The 21,177-nt window shown below is 37.3% G+C and overlaps 1 protein-coding gene across 1 annotated transcript in view; it reads right to left on the bottom strand.

Annotated features, from left to right (window-relative positions):
- LOC108777266 (uncharacterized) overlaps positions 1-20,948 on the bottom strand; it is a 179,700-nt gene extending 158,752 nt beyond the window's left edge. The window contains exon 1 of the mRNA XM_018544105.1: positions 20,430-20,948. Coding sequence (XP_018399607.1) covers positions 20,430-20,484 — 55 coding nt within the window. The 5' untranslated portion in view covers positions 20,485-20,948. The remainder of the gene's footprint in view (positions 1-20,429) is intronic.
- Positions 20,949-21,177: the final 229 nt, after the last annotated feature.

Here is a 21,177-nt window from a genome sequence, read left to right as displayed (position 1 = left end):
TATATCAAAAATTTAACCAAAGACCGATTTTAACACAAGTACAAGTTGTTTTATTATGTACCTATGATAGGCGTGTGTAAGTTTCAAAACAAAAATTTGAGAAATGTATAAGATACACTGCACGTAAATCTATAAGTTTCGATATAATATCGTATTTGTCTGCTGGTATTTGTATTATTTCTATCTTACACATCACGCATAATTGTGACTTTATAGATTCCCCGATAGAATTATGTACTCCACAATGATTTACGAATTCTTTACGTCGCGAACCATCTTCGTGGAAATCACGTTGAAATAATTTCATGGCAATGGAACACAGCTGCGATAAAATGTAAATCACAGACGCAATGTAAATCACTAATTTTATTTCGAAACATTAAACGGAAGTTTCGCACGATTCGCCGAGAAATGTCGCGGGCGGCATTACGTCACGTGTAACGCACACGACGCAGAAATGTTTCCGGGATTATTCTGCCGCGGGTCGAACGAGCTCCGCCGGCGATTATTTTGATTACCGGTTGCCGATTGTCGGATACCAGCCGCGCCGGACATTCTGGGCAAAAATGGATGGCGGGGTTGTCGGAATCCAAATAGGCTCGTTTAAATTCGAAATTTCTAGCACCGCCCTCCCCCGCGGTGCCGCTGCCGTTGCCTTTGCAATTTCGTAAAACGATGCATATGTATAAGCCGCGAAACGGCGGATTTAAATACTGGAAATATTTTTCCGTCGGTGTGTTATAAAGTGTCACCGAGCGTAAAACTAAATCATCGTGACGAGGTTCCGCGTCTTTAACCAAGACCGTTATTATCACGCTCTCGTCCGTGTTAGTGCTCGATACAAATGTTTCGATTGTCGAATCAAAGAGAATGGTGTAAGAGTATAAAGAATGGTGTGGGATTGTATAAAGAACAGTTCGTGTATCTACACTGTTTACAGACATTCAGAAATTCCTTTCTGAAAAATAGCTCGATCGTGGGACATTTGTTTTATCTTTCTATACGTGTCGTAGTCATACGTGGAATATTATTTTGACGAATCGCCCTTTACAGAGAAAACTATAACTTTCTAGTTTCTTGACACATAATAATAAGTGAGTAACACAAATGAAAGAAAGAATCCTATATTCTTGGTGCTTAATAACATGCAAATTTGCAAACACATTTCTCACGTTTCTTGACGCATATTTACACACACACGCAGAGCTATAAACTCGAGCCGTTCTTCCGGAGAACTCATCAATTATTACGTTCGGTTTATTAACGCAAATCGACGGCGACTTGAAAATAGTTGTTGGCCACCTTAAGTAATTCGTGGAAAGCAAGGACAATCATGAGAGAATCGAATTACAAGTCGAGTGATACCAACTCGTTAATTTTCGAGTTTGCGTGTCATAGCCGTGGACGACCCATCTGAAATTGTTTTAATTAAAGCATGCGCTGTATCTGTCGTAAATTAATACAATACACTAATTGCCCCTACTGATGCAATCCTATAGATACAATTGGGTACAACTCACGGAACAATTCCTTTCATCTCGATATTTCTCCCTAATTGTCCCGTCACTGTGCACGAACTTGGCGTTCACAAATAACTCTAATGCTATTCGAGATCGTTGTTGCAAAAATACAGCTATATTTGTATCGCTAAATTTGACTGTGAAAATTCACGATGCGTCCTTAAATTTTCGTAGTTAATTTTGTCAATGACTCGATATAATAATATCGATATAAAATATGTATAATGATGTATAAAGACGTCCACGAATTATTTTTAAAATAAGTAATCGTTATATTGACAAGAGACTTCACAGCTAAGTGAAGAAGCGAAGGCCTTATTCGATCAAATCTTGGCGTCTGATAACGTTTTTACGTGAATTTGTAATTTTCGTTTTTTCAATTTCCGCAATTAACCCCAATCTTTTTTGTCAATCTTAAAACACATCTCAAATTGAAATCAAAATACGTAATATGACAAATTAAATTGGGGCAAGCTATTAATTACTAGCTATTACTAATATTATAATATTAGTGCTAACGAGCATCTTAAACCACTGTAAAGAAATTTATTGTGAAAAATATCACCCCGGGGAATTCGAGCCCGGACTGAATTTTGCTCCAAGAGTTTTATTTACCTCGTTCCCCAGTCTTAATGCACGTCGCTAATGCTGTATCTCATATATATATCGCTCTCTCGGTATCCTATACCTATATTTCACAATGCCAGGCTTTCGCCATCGCGTCGCTCGTAAACGTTAGTATAACGGGGCTACGAGCGCATCTCGTCGTCCTATCCGTCGCGTCGCGTTGCGTCGCGTCGTCGCGGTAACAGCGACGCGGTATCGTATCGTTATCATAACCGATTCGCGGATACCCACCGTTCCCCGGTAATACTCTTCTTTTTAGGCGGGAGCGTAACTCGATAATAGCCGCGTCGTTCGAACATTTCCCTTAATCAAGCGGCGGTCGCGTATATTGCGATTTAACGCGCGAGCATATACACTCTGATGTTTTACCGCGACGCGACGTTTACTACTTTTACGTTTATATCCGACTATCGCAGCAGGGCAGGAATCAGGCAGGGTTAGAGCAACAGCGGAGGGATAAATCCGTGTTGCGCGCCGCGCGACTCGTCGCGGCCGTTTACACGCGTCGACGAGCGGGCTGAGTGAAGCAGAGTGAAGCGGAGCGCACGGCTACAGCGTCCGTCGCCCGACTCGGCTTAGTGCGTGTAGCGCGACCATAAACAACCGTGCAACTTTCACGAGGACTTTACCGTGGCCATTACAGCGACCCATTTCCCGACGCGGTTCATGAGCGAGCACGTCTCTCTTTTCCGTCGCTTGACTCTCTCTCGCTCGCTCGGTCGCTGGCGCGCGTGCGACCTGAGCTTCGTAAGATATAATTGTTCATCAGGGGTTGAGTGTCAGCCGCGAGTTCACGTTAATGCCGGCCGCACGCGAAATGGCGCGTCGTTATATCTACGAAACTATCATGCGCACACATCCCAGAGAGATCGGGAGCGTACGATGTACCTCGGCGTCGTAATCTCGCGCTTTGGAGGAGAGACGATAGTGCGCCCTTGTTTCTCGGATTCGATGTTAAACGCGCTTCGCTCTAAAGGTTCAGAGAGAGACATCGACGCGAAATATGCTAGATACTACGCACCTATTCCCTATATTCGCACCCTATTTCTAGAGTTTTCTAGAAATACTTAAATCGCTGCATACTGTACTTTGAATCCTAAAAAGATCAGACATTCGCAATGCTCGCGCGAGTATCATTTCATCTTTGATGTTTTTCAGGATATGGTTCACTTGGTGCTACAAATGCTTCAAAGCTTTCGATTGACTAATCAGAAGAAAGAATTTTACTAGTTAACCAATCAAAAAACGCTTCGAAGTATTTGTAGAATCAAGTGGACCAAGTAGCCTCAAATGTTAAAAAAATAAAATCTTTATGCACAACACCTTTAAATGCGTTCTACAATGCGTCGCAAACACCCCATCGTCATAGTTGTAATGTTTCTGACGAGCAATAAATGCATTCAGTATTACAACTGCTTACTAAGTACTCAGTGAATTCTTGCACCTGTTTGGTCTATAATATTTTTGGCTGTAACGGAATATGCTAAATCAAATACAAGAGCTTACTGAGCGTTCAGTGAGCAGTTGTAGTACTAAATGCATCCAATCAAAAGCGTCAATAGTAATTATTGATACTTCCGATTGGCTGTCAAAGCTTTGCGACTGACGACAGGGTTATTTGCGGTACATTGTAGAACATTGTTTAAAATAGTGTGAGTAGATATTATAAGGACAATGGCACTACAATCACGTGATTTAGAGAGCCAAATAGTATACTGAAAAAAATAATAGCAGCAAATTGATCTAACCGACTCGATGTCGCATCTTTTCTCGAATTCTAGTCCTTATGGATATTTTAGAGTCTGAGATAATTTGTTCCCAGATGACGAAAGTGTCTAAAATCAGGTTATAAGACATTTTTCACGTCTAAAAGATGACTTAAAGACGTCTTGTGTCACAAGTTTAAACTTTGTGTTAGGATTACGAATTGAGCTGGAGTTGGGATACTACCATATTTATCCACATACAATATAAGTCGTAGAAAACCAATGATTCATTATAGAAGGATACAGTCTAATTGACTGTCTATAAAGACAGTCTATAAAGGCTAAAGAATATGACCCGATTAGCTATCATAAGTAAAGAAAAAGATGGTACCGTGATTACGAGATTCAGACAGTCAATGCGTGCATTCAGTACCACAACCGCTCAGTGAGCTCTTGCATCTGATTGGCATGTATTCCAATAACCAAACAGGTGCAAGAGCTCACTGAGCGCTCAGTGAGCGATTGTAGTACCGAATGCACCTAATCAGTACACCTCCAACCAAACTGATTCAACTGACTCGCGCATCTCTGGTTTTCTAGAACTCTAATCACGTAGACTACGTTTCGTAAAGCGTTTCATGATGTATCGTTTCATCTCTGTTATTCGTCCGATTCATCGAATGTTAAATAAGGATACATTGTGACGATCATGCGTAATATGTGCTTTACGAAACCAGTGTATGCTGCAGTGAATATTGATGTTAATCTATAATCTAATATAAATATCATCTCGGATATAATTTTATTTTTTATAATTGTGCGCAAACTAAAAAATATTTTTCTTACATTTTTATTTCGAGTATTTAAATTGTGCACGGATTGACAATTATGTCGCATAAGTTAAGATATCTAATAATAAAAGGCGTCTTTTAGATATCGCTTATACAAGGAGATGCTTTATAAATGTACAATTCTTTATTATAAACACGAAAAATAAAATTTATAACGTTACACATTTGTTTCAGTGTGCTACGGTTTAGTCATGATTGGGTAAAGAGAAAATTACCCTTCTCCTATCAAACTGGCGAATATTGGCTTCAAGTTTATCTACGGTGGTAACAATTTTGGTATTTCTATAGAAATCTATGACCCTACCCTTGTTATCAGTCGAGAGATGCCTACGAGATATTTCGGAACTTTCGACCGCTTGTCTTTGGTGATTCGATACATTGCCTTATCGATAACACCTATACCGGATTCGTATTGGCTCTTGGTTGCATGCATCCGAGTTGCATGGGAAAGTATTGATAGCCTGCCCAACGCCCGCGGGCACTGTGTGCGAGAATCGCCTTTCATGAATCACCATGTATCGCCGTGCCAGTCGATCTCGTATACATCAATTATGCACTTAAAAGAGATCCCTCGCAGCGTACACAGCGAACAGATGTGCACCAATCTCGAAACATCTCATACGAATGTCGGACGTTTATGTGCCGCGTGATCCGACTTTTGTGCCTCTAATTTCAATGGGGAAAATAATACCAATGACGTATATATGTATATATATGTATGTGACTGCACGATCGAAGCGATGTCCATCTTTCTCCGTTTGTATTATTAAGATCCCAATTTATAGCGAGAAATTCCGAGAAATGGCATTAACGTTAGCAATAAGAGGAGCGACAGGTATAGATATGTTCGTCGTTTCTATCGCGTGCAGCTGGTAACAAGCTCTCGCGGTATATCGTGGCGGAGGGACTCTACATAAAATTAGCTTTATAGATTGTTAAAATGCATTATGCGATGCAAGTTGTTCTTTAGGGCATTTTAATCGCTTAATTGAACATATCTACGATTGTGAAATAATACTTGCGTCGTAATGTTTGGCGACGATTAGGATACACTATCACAGTTTAGTGTCTCTAAAAGTAAGAATTTGGCCAATTTCTCCTATGATTGGTTTGATGAAAAATGGCGGAATTAATCAGATGATGACTGAGCACGTAAAATATTGAAAAGCAGATATGAGTATGTAAACACCTTATACAGTTGTGGAAGTGCACGTATAAATGCACGTGCACATACACGCATATTCCATTTTTAATAAAACTCAAAGATTCTTAAATCGTAATCACACTAACGATTGAGCGATTGTGATTGACGATTGAGGATTACTTTTCAACCAATCAGAGCAAAGTAGTCACCGATTGCTTTGTTCCGATTGGTTGAGAAATAATCCTTAATCACAATCGCGCAATCGCTAGGGTGATGATTATGGCTTTAGGACCATAGCGAAAAACTTAAGCAGTAAGATGTAAGTAAGCAGTAAAGAAATTAGCATGTTGACTTGACTATACTGCTTAGACTATGATTGCTTACATAAGTAAACCGTTGACCAAAATTGTGGACACCACCAAGGTCTACTAATGCCCAAGTAATACTCAATTTGTATGTCTACTAATACCCAGTAATGCCCAGTAATGCCCCAAATCTGTGCATCGCAATGTCCTCAGCGGTTTACCCCTCGACTATGACCTTCCAGAGATGACAGTCTCTATCTGTGATTGGTCAATTCGTTTACTGTTTAAGTACCACGGCCCTTATTTCTAGGGACAATTTTTTGCCTTATGACATCTTGCCGACAAACTTTTAATTTTTATTAATTAGTCTAACTTTAGTCATGGTATTACTAAATTTCAGCCGTTTCTTTTTATTGCAGTAAAAGTATGTACAATATCCAATATCTCAATTCCTTTCCTCCCAGCATTCGCTCCTCTTTACTGCTACAATACTTTGTTTAAAATCCGCTCTACTTTTAATTTCATTATTTTTCATATTACATAATATTTATTTCTTACATGTGCATGTGCAAAATTTACATGCGCCTGAGATTGTATAACTATATTAAATATACATATGATAAATATCAACTACGTATGTCTCGTATAATACAATGTATTCTCATCTACAGTTTAAATCATGTATATTATCTATTTATGTTTGTATTTTTCTTCACTGCTAGTCTGATGTTGTATCATTTCACACATTAATTGTTTTACTTATTTTATATTTCCTATTCAAATTATTTCTCTATATATCATTATAGATATAGAGTTTAGTGTTGATATTCTCCAATATATTACGAGGGTGGGTCAAATATAAATGAGAATTTCTTTTAAAATATTTTTTAAATAATAAATAAATAAATAAATAAGAAATAAAAATACAAAACATTTTTTTAATTTTTTTACGTAATCTCCTGCTTTGGAAATGCATTTTTCCCGTCTAACTGGAAGCTTCATTATAAAAGGAAAGTGAACGTATAGTGAGCCAATTGTTCACGAAGGCCTCCATTCCTGCGTCGTCCGCAAAATGCTTACCTCTCAACGCCTCTTTCAGGGGTCGAAACATGTGAAAGTCACATGGAGAGTCTCCTTCAAAAAGTCCCCTTCTGTCTCGTATCGATCCAGAATAAGCTGTCAGCAGATATCAAGACGAACATGTTCAAGCTGACATTTTTCTGTATCCCAGCTCATCTATGATGATTTTTTGGATACTGTCATACCTGTTTCCAAGATGAGCAGCAATTTCGGCAATTGTAATGCATCGGTCGATTTCCAGAAGATCACGAACCTCGCGAGTATTGTCTTCCGTTAGACTCGTCCTGGGACGGCGATCGTGACTCTCATTTTCGACTCTCTCTCGTACTCCAGAGAAAGTCTTGTGCCAAAAGAACACACAGGGCTGTGAGAAGGTTGATTTGAATTGTTGGCGTAATCTACAGAGAATTTCAGCAGGCCGAACCCCCTCTTTCATCAGAAATTTAATTATGATCCGTTGCGCAACGGACGGATGAACCTCTTTCGCGCTCATCTTGTTACAGATTGCTGTACCGACCCGAGGACGCTTTCAGACTAGAAATCCCCTCCTATAATATCCCCGCCAAAACATCCTTAACGTTGCATCGTCCTACTTTACTTTCTCTAGGCTCCAGAGCAAAATTCTCGTTTATATTTGATTCACTCTCGTATTTCTTACCTTTTTTTTTTATTTAAATTTATATTTAATTTTAGATTTATAAGCAGCATTTTTGGATCTTTAGTGATGCAATTTTAAAACAGCCCTCTTTTTATGAAGTCTATTTCATTGTCACTGCATCTCAATAAAATTATTATTTTCTTTTATTATATAATAGCCAAGTAATATATATAGGAAAAATAGAAATTTGCCCCGATTAAATTCGAGAAACGTGCGAATGTAGGTATAACGTCAACTTGTCCATCGCTTTTAATTTCGAAAGCAAACTTAACTTTGAATGGAACTTTAATTCGAGGCTCACAAAGATATTTAATGTCGAGTATCGGAAAGTTTCCGGGCACGCAGATGGTGTTGAATCCGAATTTTCCTGCGAGAGGAGTCGGTCCCAAAGTTGGCCAAAGAATTTCCGCGGATGAGAGAACGTGCGGACAAACTTGGTGCGCCTTACACGCGGCAAAGACGATCCAAATAGTCGCGTCTAGAGATACTTAGTAATGACGGGGTTACCACGTAGTTATGAACGAGCGCGCGCGTCGCGTGAACTTCAAGCGAAAATAATGCTCGCGCGGCCACGAATACGCGGATGGAATAATATAATATAATATGAGTATAATGTAGTTCGCGGAATATATAATATACCTCTTCATGAACGTAAAAGTTGCCTCGTTAACTTGATTGCGGCACTTTGACTACTTGAACTGCACCTTTACGGTCGGCAATTAAAACCGAACGACGGACGAACCGTATGTAGACGATCAACGATCCCAATGACCGGAGGTCTTGCTTTTCTATAATAATATCACGAGATTATCACCTCTATCTATTTATTTAATGATACATAACTACAATTTACAATAATGGCATAAAGCATAACAAAACGATATTAATAACGCATATAAGTAGGTATCATAATGTTACTGTGATATAATCTTAAAAGCAGGGAATGGAAAGTATACTTTTTAAAAATATAATAAGTTACAGTTACTCGTTACCGAGTAAAAAAAAGTAACGAGTTACCGTTACTCAAAAGGTAACTTTTCGTTACTTTTCCGTTACTTTTTAAAAATCAGTCTAAAAATGTACTTTTGCAGTGTTTTTTGTTTCAATGTTAATAAAAGCAATATATATATATATATATAGCATAATATAACAGTGGCACTATGTAAAGGAATTTTTTTATACTTTGCACAAAACTATATATAGGATTGTATAGGACTATCTGAATCATAATATAAGTTAGAAAATTAAAAAGAAAATTAAGAAATACATATAATCTCTTTATTATAATACAGCTATATTTTTACTTAATCTATACTTCTATAGCTGTAAATCAAATCGAGTAAATATGATATATAATCGGCCAAATGACGGTCAAGAGCAGGATTTTGGTTGCTAATATAATGTGTGAATTTTTATTTACCACGTATATGTAGTCCCCTTAATCGCGTGTCGAAATTTTTTTTCAGGCTTACAACGCAACTCTAATCAACTACCGTAGTAATATCACTTTAGTTAAATTGACCCAAGCAATCTAACAATTTTTTATGCTTATAGCATCTTATTGGATCTTAATAATATGTTGAAAGACATATTAAAATTTAACGATGTAATGTTAAATTAATGATAAATCGAAATCTGAAAAAAATAAGATTGCGAAGAATATCACAATTTTTTTTGTAAATTAAATATTTTGATGGACAGAAAATTATAACGCCATAATTAAAATATATTATATAACAGAAAGTTTTGCAAAACGGGATAATTTCCAATTGCTCAACATAAATGTACACAGAAATGTAAAGCTTTTTACACAGCTCAATTAGAGCAAAGTGTGTACTAAATATAGCTTGTACGCCTGTATTAAATAAAAACAGTCAATGTTCTACAACCACATTTATAGCTGTCGTAATTAATAACATGTGATTGTTATATAACAGAATAACGTATCCAATCGTATGCAAAGTAACGATAAAAGTAACTGCAAATTTCGTTACTGTTATCCAAAAAAATGTAACTACGTTACCGTTACAGTTACCAAAAAAGAGAAAGTAACGCAGTTACTAGCAAAGTTACCAAAAAAGTAACTTGTAACTGTAACAACTCGTTACAAGTAACGAGTTACTTCCATTCCCTGCTTAAAACTTGAAAACGGTTTCCTTTTTCGCAAATAAGAAGAAAATATCGGTGACAATAGAGAAATATGACAGAATCCAATGTTTCATAATTTGCGAGTTTCCCGGATAGTCGTAAAAATCGGCAAACGGATACGACGCAGTGTGTGTATATATATGTTTTCCACGAGCGCGAGATTAAATGTCGTTCCATGATCTCGAAGTACACCTACCGGGAGTCTCCAGCATTCTCGTCGGCAGCACGCGCAATTTCCGCTCGCGATAGAAATCGACGTAATGCCGCGTCTCTTGCACGAAAACCGCGATATCTGCGCGACACGTCGCGATTTTTCGACCTCCGGCGGACGATGTATATACGGTTGTGGAGTTAAGCGGAATAGCGCGTTACGTCTCGAAACTATCGCGCGGGGACCGGCAGTTTACCGCAGCCAACTCACCCGCTGGGTATCGTAATTTCGTCGATAGCAACAACGGTAACAGACGCCGCCACCACCGTGCCGCAGCGCATCGTTAACCTCCGGTTTTTCGCTCTCCTCGCGTCAACCATCCGCACCATGCCGGTTTATGCGCCATCGCGGTCGCAGCCTTCCAACCTCTCTTGCCGATTCAACAATCGAGTAAACAGAATATACCGAAATGCGTCGTCCGTGTTTACTTAATCCAGATAGGAACGGTATTCATGGGCGGCGAATTAATTAGTAATAAGTGGACCTACGAGCATATCTGAGTGATCCAGAAATATTCATAGAGGATTTGAGTCGCAAATGTGGATTCAATTTTCGGAGATATCGACGAGCATCTGCACTCCCTCGACGCTCAATATCATTTCAAACTGTAAAAAAAATACTTAATATTACATATAAAAATAATAGATATGTAAAAAATTGCACAATTTATAATAAAAAAAAAAATACATGAAATTGTACATTTTTAGAAAAATTAGTATTTTTACCTGTAACTGTGGAAGTATTATATATGGAACAGGAAAGTACAATATCAGTAATAGGGTAGAGCGGAGCTAATTGAGTATATAGGACAAATTGAAACATAGGGTAGGATTGGGTATTATGAGCACTGCAGATACAGTATCCATGTGAGCATCCTTTATATTTTTGCGACGATTGATATTAATAGTGCCATTTGCTGTGAAAAGCATATGTCTTGACAACATTTCAGTATGCTGAGAGATTCGAACTAAAGTATTTTATTTTGGAAATTTATCAAATTGAATAAGCGGATACGGCTTTTTCTTATTCCTTATATTTTTTTCCTCTTAATTTCATAAAGTTTCCACATTGAGATATATAAGATATCTAGTTTTACATGTCAATATTCGTAAACTAAGAAACTAAGTAATATTTTGAGCCGTCCTAATTTCACAAATTCTCGAGATCATTATTGGAGAAATTATTATTTTGAACTAACAGTATAAAATTCTAATTGAAAAAATATTAAATATTACTAGTTAAGAAAGAATTCCTTTAATTGTACAATATTATATATTACATTATGAGCAAGTTTGAATGGACGAATAAGTATATTACAGGTACGTGATAAATACCTTCATTTTAAAATGCCAAAGAAACTGCACACATTAAAATCAATGATATGATTTTTTATTTTTGCGTAATTTTTTTTTTTAATTTCCTATACTCTTATTATTCATAGAAATGTTTATATTATCCTACTTAAAAGTTATAATGGGTACTGATTAATAAGTACTAGAATAATAAGAGCCTATCATTTCAACATTTGCGTTAAAATAATCAATTTCAATGCCAAGATACTTAAATCATCAATAGACCAATCAAATTATATAAGAACCAGATTTTTTCATTCCTCAGTATACGCAAGAAATATCAAAATGTTCCTTAATCTTAATAAGGTGTTCATCTAATCCAAAAGACTTATAAGATAGATCTAGCATGCCCCATGGTAGAAGTAAAACCGACAGAACAGTGAGAGTAAGTGAAAGCAAACACAATGGTGAAGAATCTCTATTCTTTTCTATTACTGTAATGTGTGCACATAAGGGAAGGTGAGATTCACCGATGTTTTGCATCTTTCACCGTTCTGTTGGCTTTACTAATAGCACACTTTTTGTTAAACCATTGAGAGAGAGAGAGAGAGAGAGAGAGAGAGAGAGAGAGAGAGAGAGAGAGTGTGTGTGTATTACAAATTATTATATTATAATGTTACAAAATATATATATAATTAATAAAAAATAGCTTTAAAAAAGATTTGATAATAATTGATTAATAGATCTAATTCTTTTATTTTATTTTTTAATAATATAATCTTATTAGATATATTGAGCCACTCTGATTTTTTATATTCAATCTAATTAAGTATTGCTTAATTATTGAGCTAGAAAAATATGCAACATTTTATAGCAATTCTTATTCGTCTGCCATATAATTGTGTATTTACGTGTGTAAACGTGAAGATTTATGATAGTTTGAATAAAAACTTGTCCAACTAGTCCCGCTCTACCTTGTATCTCACAGTTTGTATACAAATGTACAAATTTTAATCATGTTAAAAATTCGTTATTTGTAAATTGTAAAAGACGAAAACAAGTGATGAAATTATAAGCAAATTAGATCGCATTGCGAAATAAAAACAATTATTTATTCTCACACCATAGTCTTTATTTTGCGATACAATCTTTATAATTTGCTAGTAATTTGACTATTTATGTCTCTCTTTTGCAATGTGTACAAATTTTTATATTATATAAAATAACAGTAATACCCGAAGTATTGCATACATTATCTTATATTTACTTACATTTTTACGTTTATAAATATCTTACAACATATATAATTTAAGAAAAATTATAAAATTCGTCAGACAATTTATAAATATCCATAAGATTAATCATTAATGCGACTTAAAATTTATATAACTTGAATTGTAAATTTATATTTGTAAATATTTTAATACTATAAAAAAAGAATAATTTTATTGGTACCTACGTCTTTAAATATAACGATAAAATCCAAAATTAACCAAGTATAATTAATTGTAATTTTATACATATAAAACTTTTTTACAGTGAATAGTGATGAAAGAATACATTGACTATCCGTAATAAAAGAAAGTTTTCGCAACAGCAAGTTAAACGGCATTTTCAATTCAAGCTAACGTGCGCGATTAATATCCATTTTATGTAGAAATATCGTACGACAGTACGGATGGACGATTTATTACACGATGGAGGGAGTTCGGTCGCGAATAGATACGGATTTATTCGAAATCTCGCGTTATATACGGACATCGGGCAATATGCGGCTATATCTGATCGTCGGAGAAATACGACGTTGAAAAATTGGCAACATAGTGGTCCCGGTTAAAAGTTCAGGGGGCAGTTAAATACGTATTATTACGCACGTGCCCTCTTCTCTTCTCGAGGCCGCGATGTGACTTCATATTTTCCGCGTCGCAAGCGTATGTAAATAGAAGCAGAAACGCGACCATGACAGTCGTTCCTCGGAACCCACGAATGTCGTTTGCATTTCTCATAAGCGCGCGGCTGTTCCTTTTTTTCCTCTCGCAATCGTACATACGCATTTTTTATCTTCGTCCTATGTGAGTCACTAGTCCGTGAAAAGGAAAATAGGGAGAGAAAAAGAGAGATATTTACCATGTCCTCTCTAAAGCGTCCAAAGTTCCTAGAAGTGCTAGAGAGACGTAAAGTTATAAAATTAGAGCGCAAAAGCGACATATGAAAGCAGATTATAAGAGGGCGCATTAGATAATGACACGCGTGGTCTTTCGTATTATTATCATTACGTAAGCTGGAGTAAAAACGAGAGAAAGGAAGGAAAAGAGAAAAAAATTCAATTTATTAATACTCCGAGATTATTTCGATCCCTTAAGAGCTAACACGAATAATTATCTCGAGCAACATTGGACAATATTGGAAAAACGATTACGTCGTTATTGTCGCATAAAGACCGAATGTATTCTGGCTATCAAAGAATGTATATGCGTTAACAGAGAAAGAGAAAGAGGGGGAACGGAGGGGGGCGCGGTGCGTAAATTTCATTTAATAAGACAAGCGAAAAAGATACTCGAATAAATGCAGATTAATTACCTTCTGAAACGAGTCTCCTAAGGATCGTAACAAAAATTACACGGGACAGTGTATATGAGATAAAGAACTAACAGAGAGAGAGAGAGAGAGAGAGAGAGAGAGAGAGAGAGCTGCAGTCGTAAAAGATTCGGAACAAACAGTCAAGATAAATAACGGGAAAGATTAAGAACCAAAGCTGAACGACGTTGGAGAGACTGCGAGACGGAGGACGCGACTCTTTGATATTTGCATACTGCACCCTGCGAGAGAGGAATTTTGGTGAGGGGGTTAGAGATGGGGGGGGGGGTGGGAGAGGGGGAGAAGAAGGAGAAGCGGAGGCGGTATTCAATGTGAGAGAGCGCGCGACCTCCTTCTCTCGCGGAGTGTTAAATTAAATTATTATTATCCCCATTATCATTAAGCATACCGAGTACTGCCGGTATACCCCCCCTCAACCCCGATATACATCTCGGGGGTCCGTGTGTGCGCGCACACACACCCCCGGATGCATACGTACGCGTCGCCGCGTATAGATATATATTTGTAGGCAGATCGAGGTACGAGATGTCGACGCGCATATAATTCTCTCGGGACGCCATTAAATTGTATTAATCCACTTCCATCACGAAATTGAAGTTCATACACGACAAATGTACGTAATACCTGCTGCGATACGCTTGATTTCCCCCCCCCCCCCCCTCCTCTCGGTTTTCTCTCTGGTGCGCACCCCTTGCATTCTTATCGATCTTGTAGGACAAATTTTTTTTCCTCGACGATATCTCGCGCGAGGATCGCGCGTAACCCTCGCGCCGCCCGCGCCGTTTCGTACTTATTAACTCCGGCGGGAGAGAACGGCGCGGCCGGCCGGCGCGATGAACAAAGTTAAGTCAACCGTAAGGGGGAATCGTTTAAGTGTCGTTACTTCACTACTGGGCATTTTAATCACCGACACTTTGTCCCTTACGTTACTCAAAGATCAATTATGTCAAAGAGAAAAAGATCTCTCGTAGACGAGATAACCTCCTGCGAAATATATATACTATAATTCTGCAAAACCAGCGCATAAAGAATATCACTTTTTCGCGCTGATGTGTTTCTCCATTAATTTAATTTACGCTCGAATTAACGGAGCGATAGCAGGTATTTTTCGAGCAGGTATCAATAATCAGGGGCAATATCAAAGCCCTGTTAAATTAAGCATAGTTGATACGCAATCGCGACACACCACGGTGGTAATTGGATCGTACGGCACTGCCGCAGAGGTACGTTCGTTCGAGCTTCATTCGTGTTTTCCGACAATGCCGTTGTTTATCCCATATCGCGAAATGAGTTTCGGAATGAGTGGCGTGGGAGCGCGGAGTAGCGTGAGGATGCAGCCAAGAGTGGGGATTGAGAGTAGATATATAGATGAGCGCGAGTTCTCGCGGAAATGCATATCTCGTATGCTGCAATTGAAGAGCGCACTGAAAAAACGCTGGAGGCTGCGGCGGCTTCCATATATATATAGAATTGTGGAGGGAAAGGGAGCAAAAAACGACAATATACTTTTCATCCACTGCCTAGGCCGGCGATGTGGTCTATTTTTTCACGCATTTTACATCCGTAAACCAAATATTCTTCCAATTCCGATTGTTGTCTCTCGTAAAGTTTGCATATTCTATATGTATACGTGCTCGTACTAATCCTTAAGTGATCGTCCGAACAGTTGTCACCACACACAAGTGGTCGCACGCGCGATACATTCTGTGCTCTCAGGGAATAGCACTGTATTTACATGTTATGATTAGAGCTCTTGTTTCTGTTTGATTTATTTTCTAAGGTCCTGCTTTATATTAACCCTTTAATTTTAATTTTTAATCAAAATTTTCTTTCTTCATTCGAATATATTAGGGGAGAGTTGCGTACTGGCCGCCTAAATCGTATCTCATCAATGTTTTATACATTATTACTTTTAATGTAGGCAACATTTGGTAACATACATCAGAAGTGAATAATATAGACAAAAATATTGTACAAATATTAAAATCTTTGTAAGACCATAACAAGTGATAAACACAAATAAACAAGAAGAAGATAGCCATAATGGTCAAAGCTGGATCCAGCTGGATCATAGTGCTTGTTATAATTGTGTGTGATTCTATATACTGCGTATGTAGTCCCCCCTAGGGACCCTCAAGTAATCAGACAACATCGTGAAAGATGCGGATTGGCTGCCGCCATTAGTGGGATACTTCCGTTGGTTAGGTTAGTAATTGCTGATTTAGTTGCTCAGTATTGTTTGTTTTAAGATGTAGATATTATACGTATGTACGGTTCGACAATACAGTGTATATATTTTTTAAATCATTGCGAAATGCGATACTCTGAAGTTCTAAATTGCAAAAATTCAAGTGGAAATGGCCATATAATGCGCCATATCCCGAAATCTCCCACAAGAAGAGAAAAATGGATAACCTATCATGCTTCTGGTCGTGTCGGTTGGACACCTAAAAAGTATTTTGCCTTATGTAATGTAAGTAGATATAATATTATATATAGCTATCATAATATAGTATATAATGATAGAATTATCATATTTATCACATATTAACGTAAAGACAGTTCACAAAGTTTTTAACTATGTTCCGTTTCACGTATGTTGCGCAGAATTTATCCTTTTATTCTAGCTTGTTTAATACAGGTCTTAATAACAATGCATTTGAGTACTCTCGCGCATTAACTAACGTACTTTCGGTATCCCTCTAATGGCGGTCGTGTCTGATCCCTTACTTGAGGGTCCCCTACCCCCCCCCCCCCATAATCGCGCGCCGAAATTTTTTAGCTTTAACGCAAACATTCTACCACAGTAATGTCACGAATTTAATTGTTTTAACCATTTTTGATGATCATAGGCATCATATGGATCTTAATCGTGTTTTTTGAATGACATATTATATTTGAAGAAGATAAAATTAAAATTCTGTAATAATTTATTTTTAATCCTGTAAATATAATTAGATCTTTTAATTATTTCTTTATATAATGCGAAGAATATCAAAAATATTGTATAATAGCCTACGTATTGTTTTATAGGAACATTAGCGGCAATTAAAAAAATCAGGTACGTTTGATATTAATTGTTAATCAACTTATATAGCTGATAACAATACAATCATCTAATTTTATTATAAATTTTTGTACCTTTTTTTTATAAAAAAAAGATTTATTATAGAATATTTCACATTCACTATATATACAGATTTGCAACAATTACAAAAAGTAAATCTTGTTGATCGATAATTACAACTAAAAGTTTAGTTTTTGATTATAATAAGTGATTATAAAATTTTTCAATTGCCTTGAAAATAAATCTTATGTGTTAGTTTCAATTACATTTTCAATCAATAATCGATTAAAATACAGGGTGTCTTAAATCCTGTACTTACTCATCACATAATACTTTCACAACATATTCTACAGATAAAGTCGAGTGAAAATTCTAATACGAAAATATTGAGGCTGCTATAATTTTTTTAAATAATAAGCTTTAACTGTTTGTAAGTAAAGACTATTTTACTTTTATAATTTCTACTATTATTTTTAAATTCTTTGGAATATTCGAAGACAAAAATCCTAATACGAAAATGCCGAGGCTATAATAGTTTTTGAATAACTATCTTTGATCAGAGTTATAATTCAAAACTTACTGCAGCCACTTTCGTATTAGGATTTTTTACTCTACTTTACTTCTAGGATACGCTATAAAAGTGTTTTACGGTGATTGTGAAATATTCTGTATATCGTTGTTTGCAATTATGATTAATTCAATCGATAAATAAAAATTATTAACTACTACTAATTAAAAAATTAATCGTTATTTAACAATACAAATATAAGAAGGGCAAAGAGCCAAGTAAATCTATCGAACAATATTCAATTATTTAAAATTTAATAAAACGCTTTAATAGATCTTTAAAAATTACAAATTGACAGACGTTGATCGATAGATTTACTTGGCTCTTTGCCCTTCTTATATTTATATTGTTTTATACATATAGAGCCTTTTCATTATTTATTTTAATCGTTATTTATTAATTATTAGTTTTTGATTACATAGCATAGATCAAACTTATAACGATCAATATATGCACAATCTCTACAGTTTACATAGAAACAAAATCGTTCATTGACCACTATCGATTTGAATATTTATTTCGCTGTGATAAACATTCTTTAGTAATAATTCATAAAAATTAGAAGTATAATTTTATAGGTATGATTAAAAATTATTGATATGTTTAAAACTTAAACACGATTGATGTGACTAATACTATTAATTTTTAATCAATTACTTTACCGTAGAAGAAACTTCATCGATTAATCGTAGAAAATTATTTCACAGATAATTTCATTAATTAATTATGTTAATCATAATTATATACAACATGTCCAGTAAGTTTTGGCAAAGCGCTCCGTATGTAGATAGAGTGGACTAAACTGAGTCAAAAAGTCTTTTACCATTTTGCAATTTTTGCAATAATGAGATATTAATTTTTTTTTAATTAATAATTTCTAATGATTGTTGAATGAGCGGATAAAATCGACGCATAATACAACTTTAAGATTTCTTTCAGAGTTTTTTTTATGAAATATCTTAAAAACGTTTTTAAAGAACTTTTAAATGCATCTTAAAACGGTTTCGATTTTAGACATTTTGCTCACTGGATAACTAAAAAACATCTGCTTATGAGCGCTTTGTTAAAACTTACCGAACACTCTGTATATTTCAAATTTTAAGTCGATTATTTAAGTTAAAAAATAAAACGATCTGTGTCCAATGCTACTTTATTCATATACATCTCTCTGTGGCATAATAAATAAAAAACATATTATACTACAAAAGTGTGTGTTTAAAATATTAGAAAAAATACATAATAAATCGCGTGGCATATCCTATATGCAAAAGACTGCACCAAACGTGACATTAAAAAGGAATACGTTAATTTCGCTGTTGCGACAAAATAGCGTGAAAACACTGTTAATATTTTACATCTAAAAAAATTCACTAAGAGGGTTATACGGAGGAGGAGCACTCGGATGTTATCAGTATTTTATGCAGCTTTTATTCGAGTATGACATACTCTGTGCACGAGGATGACCGCTTAAGGATTACGAGAAGAAACGAGATGTCGCAAACTCGCAAATTGTCTCCATTTTAATCTCGATGAAATTTTAACAGATCTCAATTGTCCAGCTGACTGTGTCGAACAAATAGAGTATAAGTTCCAAACAGTTTTTTAAGTGATCATTTAAAATTCAGTATGCGAGAACGTCTACGAAATTTGCCACGCTCCAACTTGCCGTCAATTTTATATCTCGCGATTTGTTTTTTAAACAAAGATCAGATCAGCATTATAGTACCTTTAGGTGTTCTTACGGATATCCAAAAGTACTTTATCGTTTCTTAAACCATTTCCAATGCTTAAGTATTCAAAAGTTACACTTTGCAGACTCGAATGCATAAGTCACACGGGGGACTGCTTAAAAATTCAGAAAGTCAGCACTTTAGTTATTACCAATAGACTGTCATTCCCGTCGTGGCAGAATAAATGTATGACTACTTTCAAACGGCTAGTGCGGCAAGAATCAGTAATATCCTCGAACGCAGGCCGGCCTTTCCAAACTATATCTCTCCTATTTCATAACTTTCCCAATTTCAAGAACAGAGAAGCGAGAAAATAGCATAGGCGCCGAAAAACTCCGCGCTAGTGCCGGGGATGACGAGAATTTAGGTGGGAGTATAGACGTGATATTCAAGTTGAAGTCAAAAATTACGAAAGTTAAACGAGGAAACACCTTTAGAGTTGAAGGATATAACGAGGGAAACTTACGCACTAGTGGCGTAAAGTGGCCATCGCGACGAATTTATCGTGGGAGACATATGCAGTTGTAGTATATCGAGGAACGGCCAGGATGATAAGTGTGTTGACTCCTGTTGTGGAGCAATTTGCGATTGCTACCTTTAGATAGCGGGCTCGACGTGCGCGTTATCGTCAGCCGTTGCACCCGTTCATAATAGCGGGCCGCAAATAGGCCATCGACGTCGCGCTGCGAACAAAAGCAAAACAGCGCGTCGCGGCGCGACGACGGCCAGGCCCCAGCGGATGTCCGAAACGCCGCGCATTCCCGACGCGGATCGTCGGCGATTAATCGAATCGATCGAGCAGCACGCGGCGCGGCGCGGCGCGGCGCGGCAACGGCCTCACAAAGCCCCTGATTCAGCGCACGAGGCGCCCGCGCCGCTGCCGCCGCCGGTCCAAGCGACGCAAAAACAAACACAACAACTTACCCCCGATCCGTCCGAGGCAGAACAATAACAAGCTGGTCAGACCGATCCAATCCATGATGACTCGGCTCGACTTTTTACCGCCTCCGACTGCAGTCGTTCAACTCTCGGGTGAGAAGAGTGAATCGGAGTTGGCGCAAAACGCGCGCGTGGCTCTGACTGCACGCGCCAAGATCGTTGCGCGTGACCGGTTGAATCGCTTTCCTCACGATGGTGCACTGTACACTCCGGTTTCTCTCAAATCGCATTCACACGCACGACCAGATGTTTTCACGTTGAAAATCCACTTGTCAACGATCGTTCACGCGTTTGCGCGTGTCACAAAATATACGTCGTACGAGTATAGTCGTCGACAGTACGTTTTGAATATATTATCCCTCGTTTCTTTTTTTTTTTCTTTTTCTTTAACGTTTAATTATAACACCAAACCAATTCCTCGCCGACTGGAGGCACCGCGCACTCATCAACCCTTTCACGAGGAGTCACTCACGGGGCACACGCGGGTCCCGATCGTGCGGCGAACACGCGTCGCGCGGAAATAGCGGGTGGCAGCGGCGGCGAGGAGGCATTCGGGGAGAGATAGAGAGAGAAAGAGAGAGAGGGAGAGAGACAGAGAGAGAGAGAGAGAGAGAAATAGAGAGCGTACCCCACGATGATCGCGTGTGCGGAGTAGTGGCGGTGGCGCGGCCTACGAGCTTTAGAGCATGGGGCGCCGTCTCCCACCCTCACGCGCACAGCCGGTGGCAGCACC

Source organism: Cyphomyrmex costatus, unplaced genomic scaffold, assembly GCF_001594065.2.
Source record: "Cyphomyrmex costatus isolate MS0001 unplaced genomic scaffold, Ccosl1.0 scaffold425, whole genome shotgun sequence".
NCBI classification, from domain to species: Eukaryota; Metazoa; Arthropoda; class Insecta; order Hymenoptera; family Formicidae; genus Cyphomyrmex; species Cyphomyrmex costatus.
Note: the sequence above shows the minus strand (reverse complement) of the source record. Positions and strands in the feature narration are given on the sequence as shown.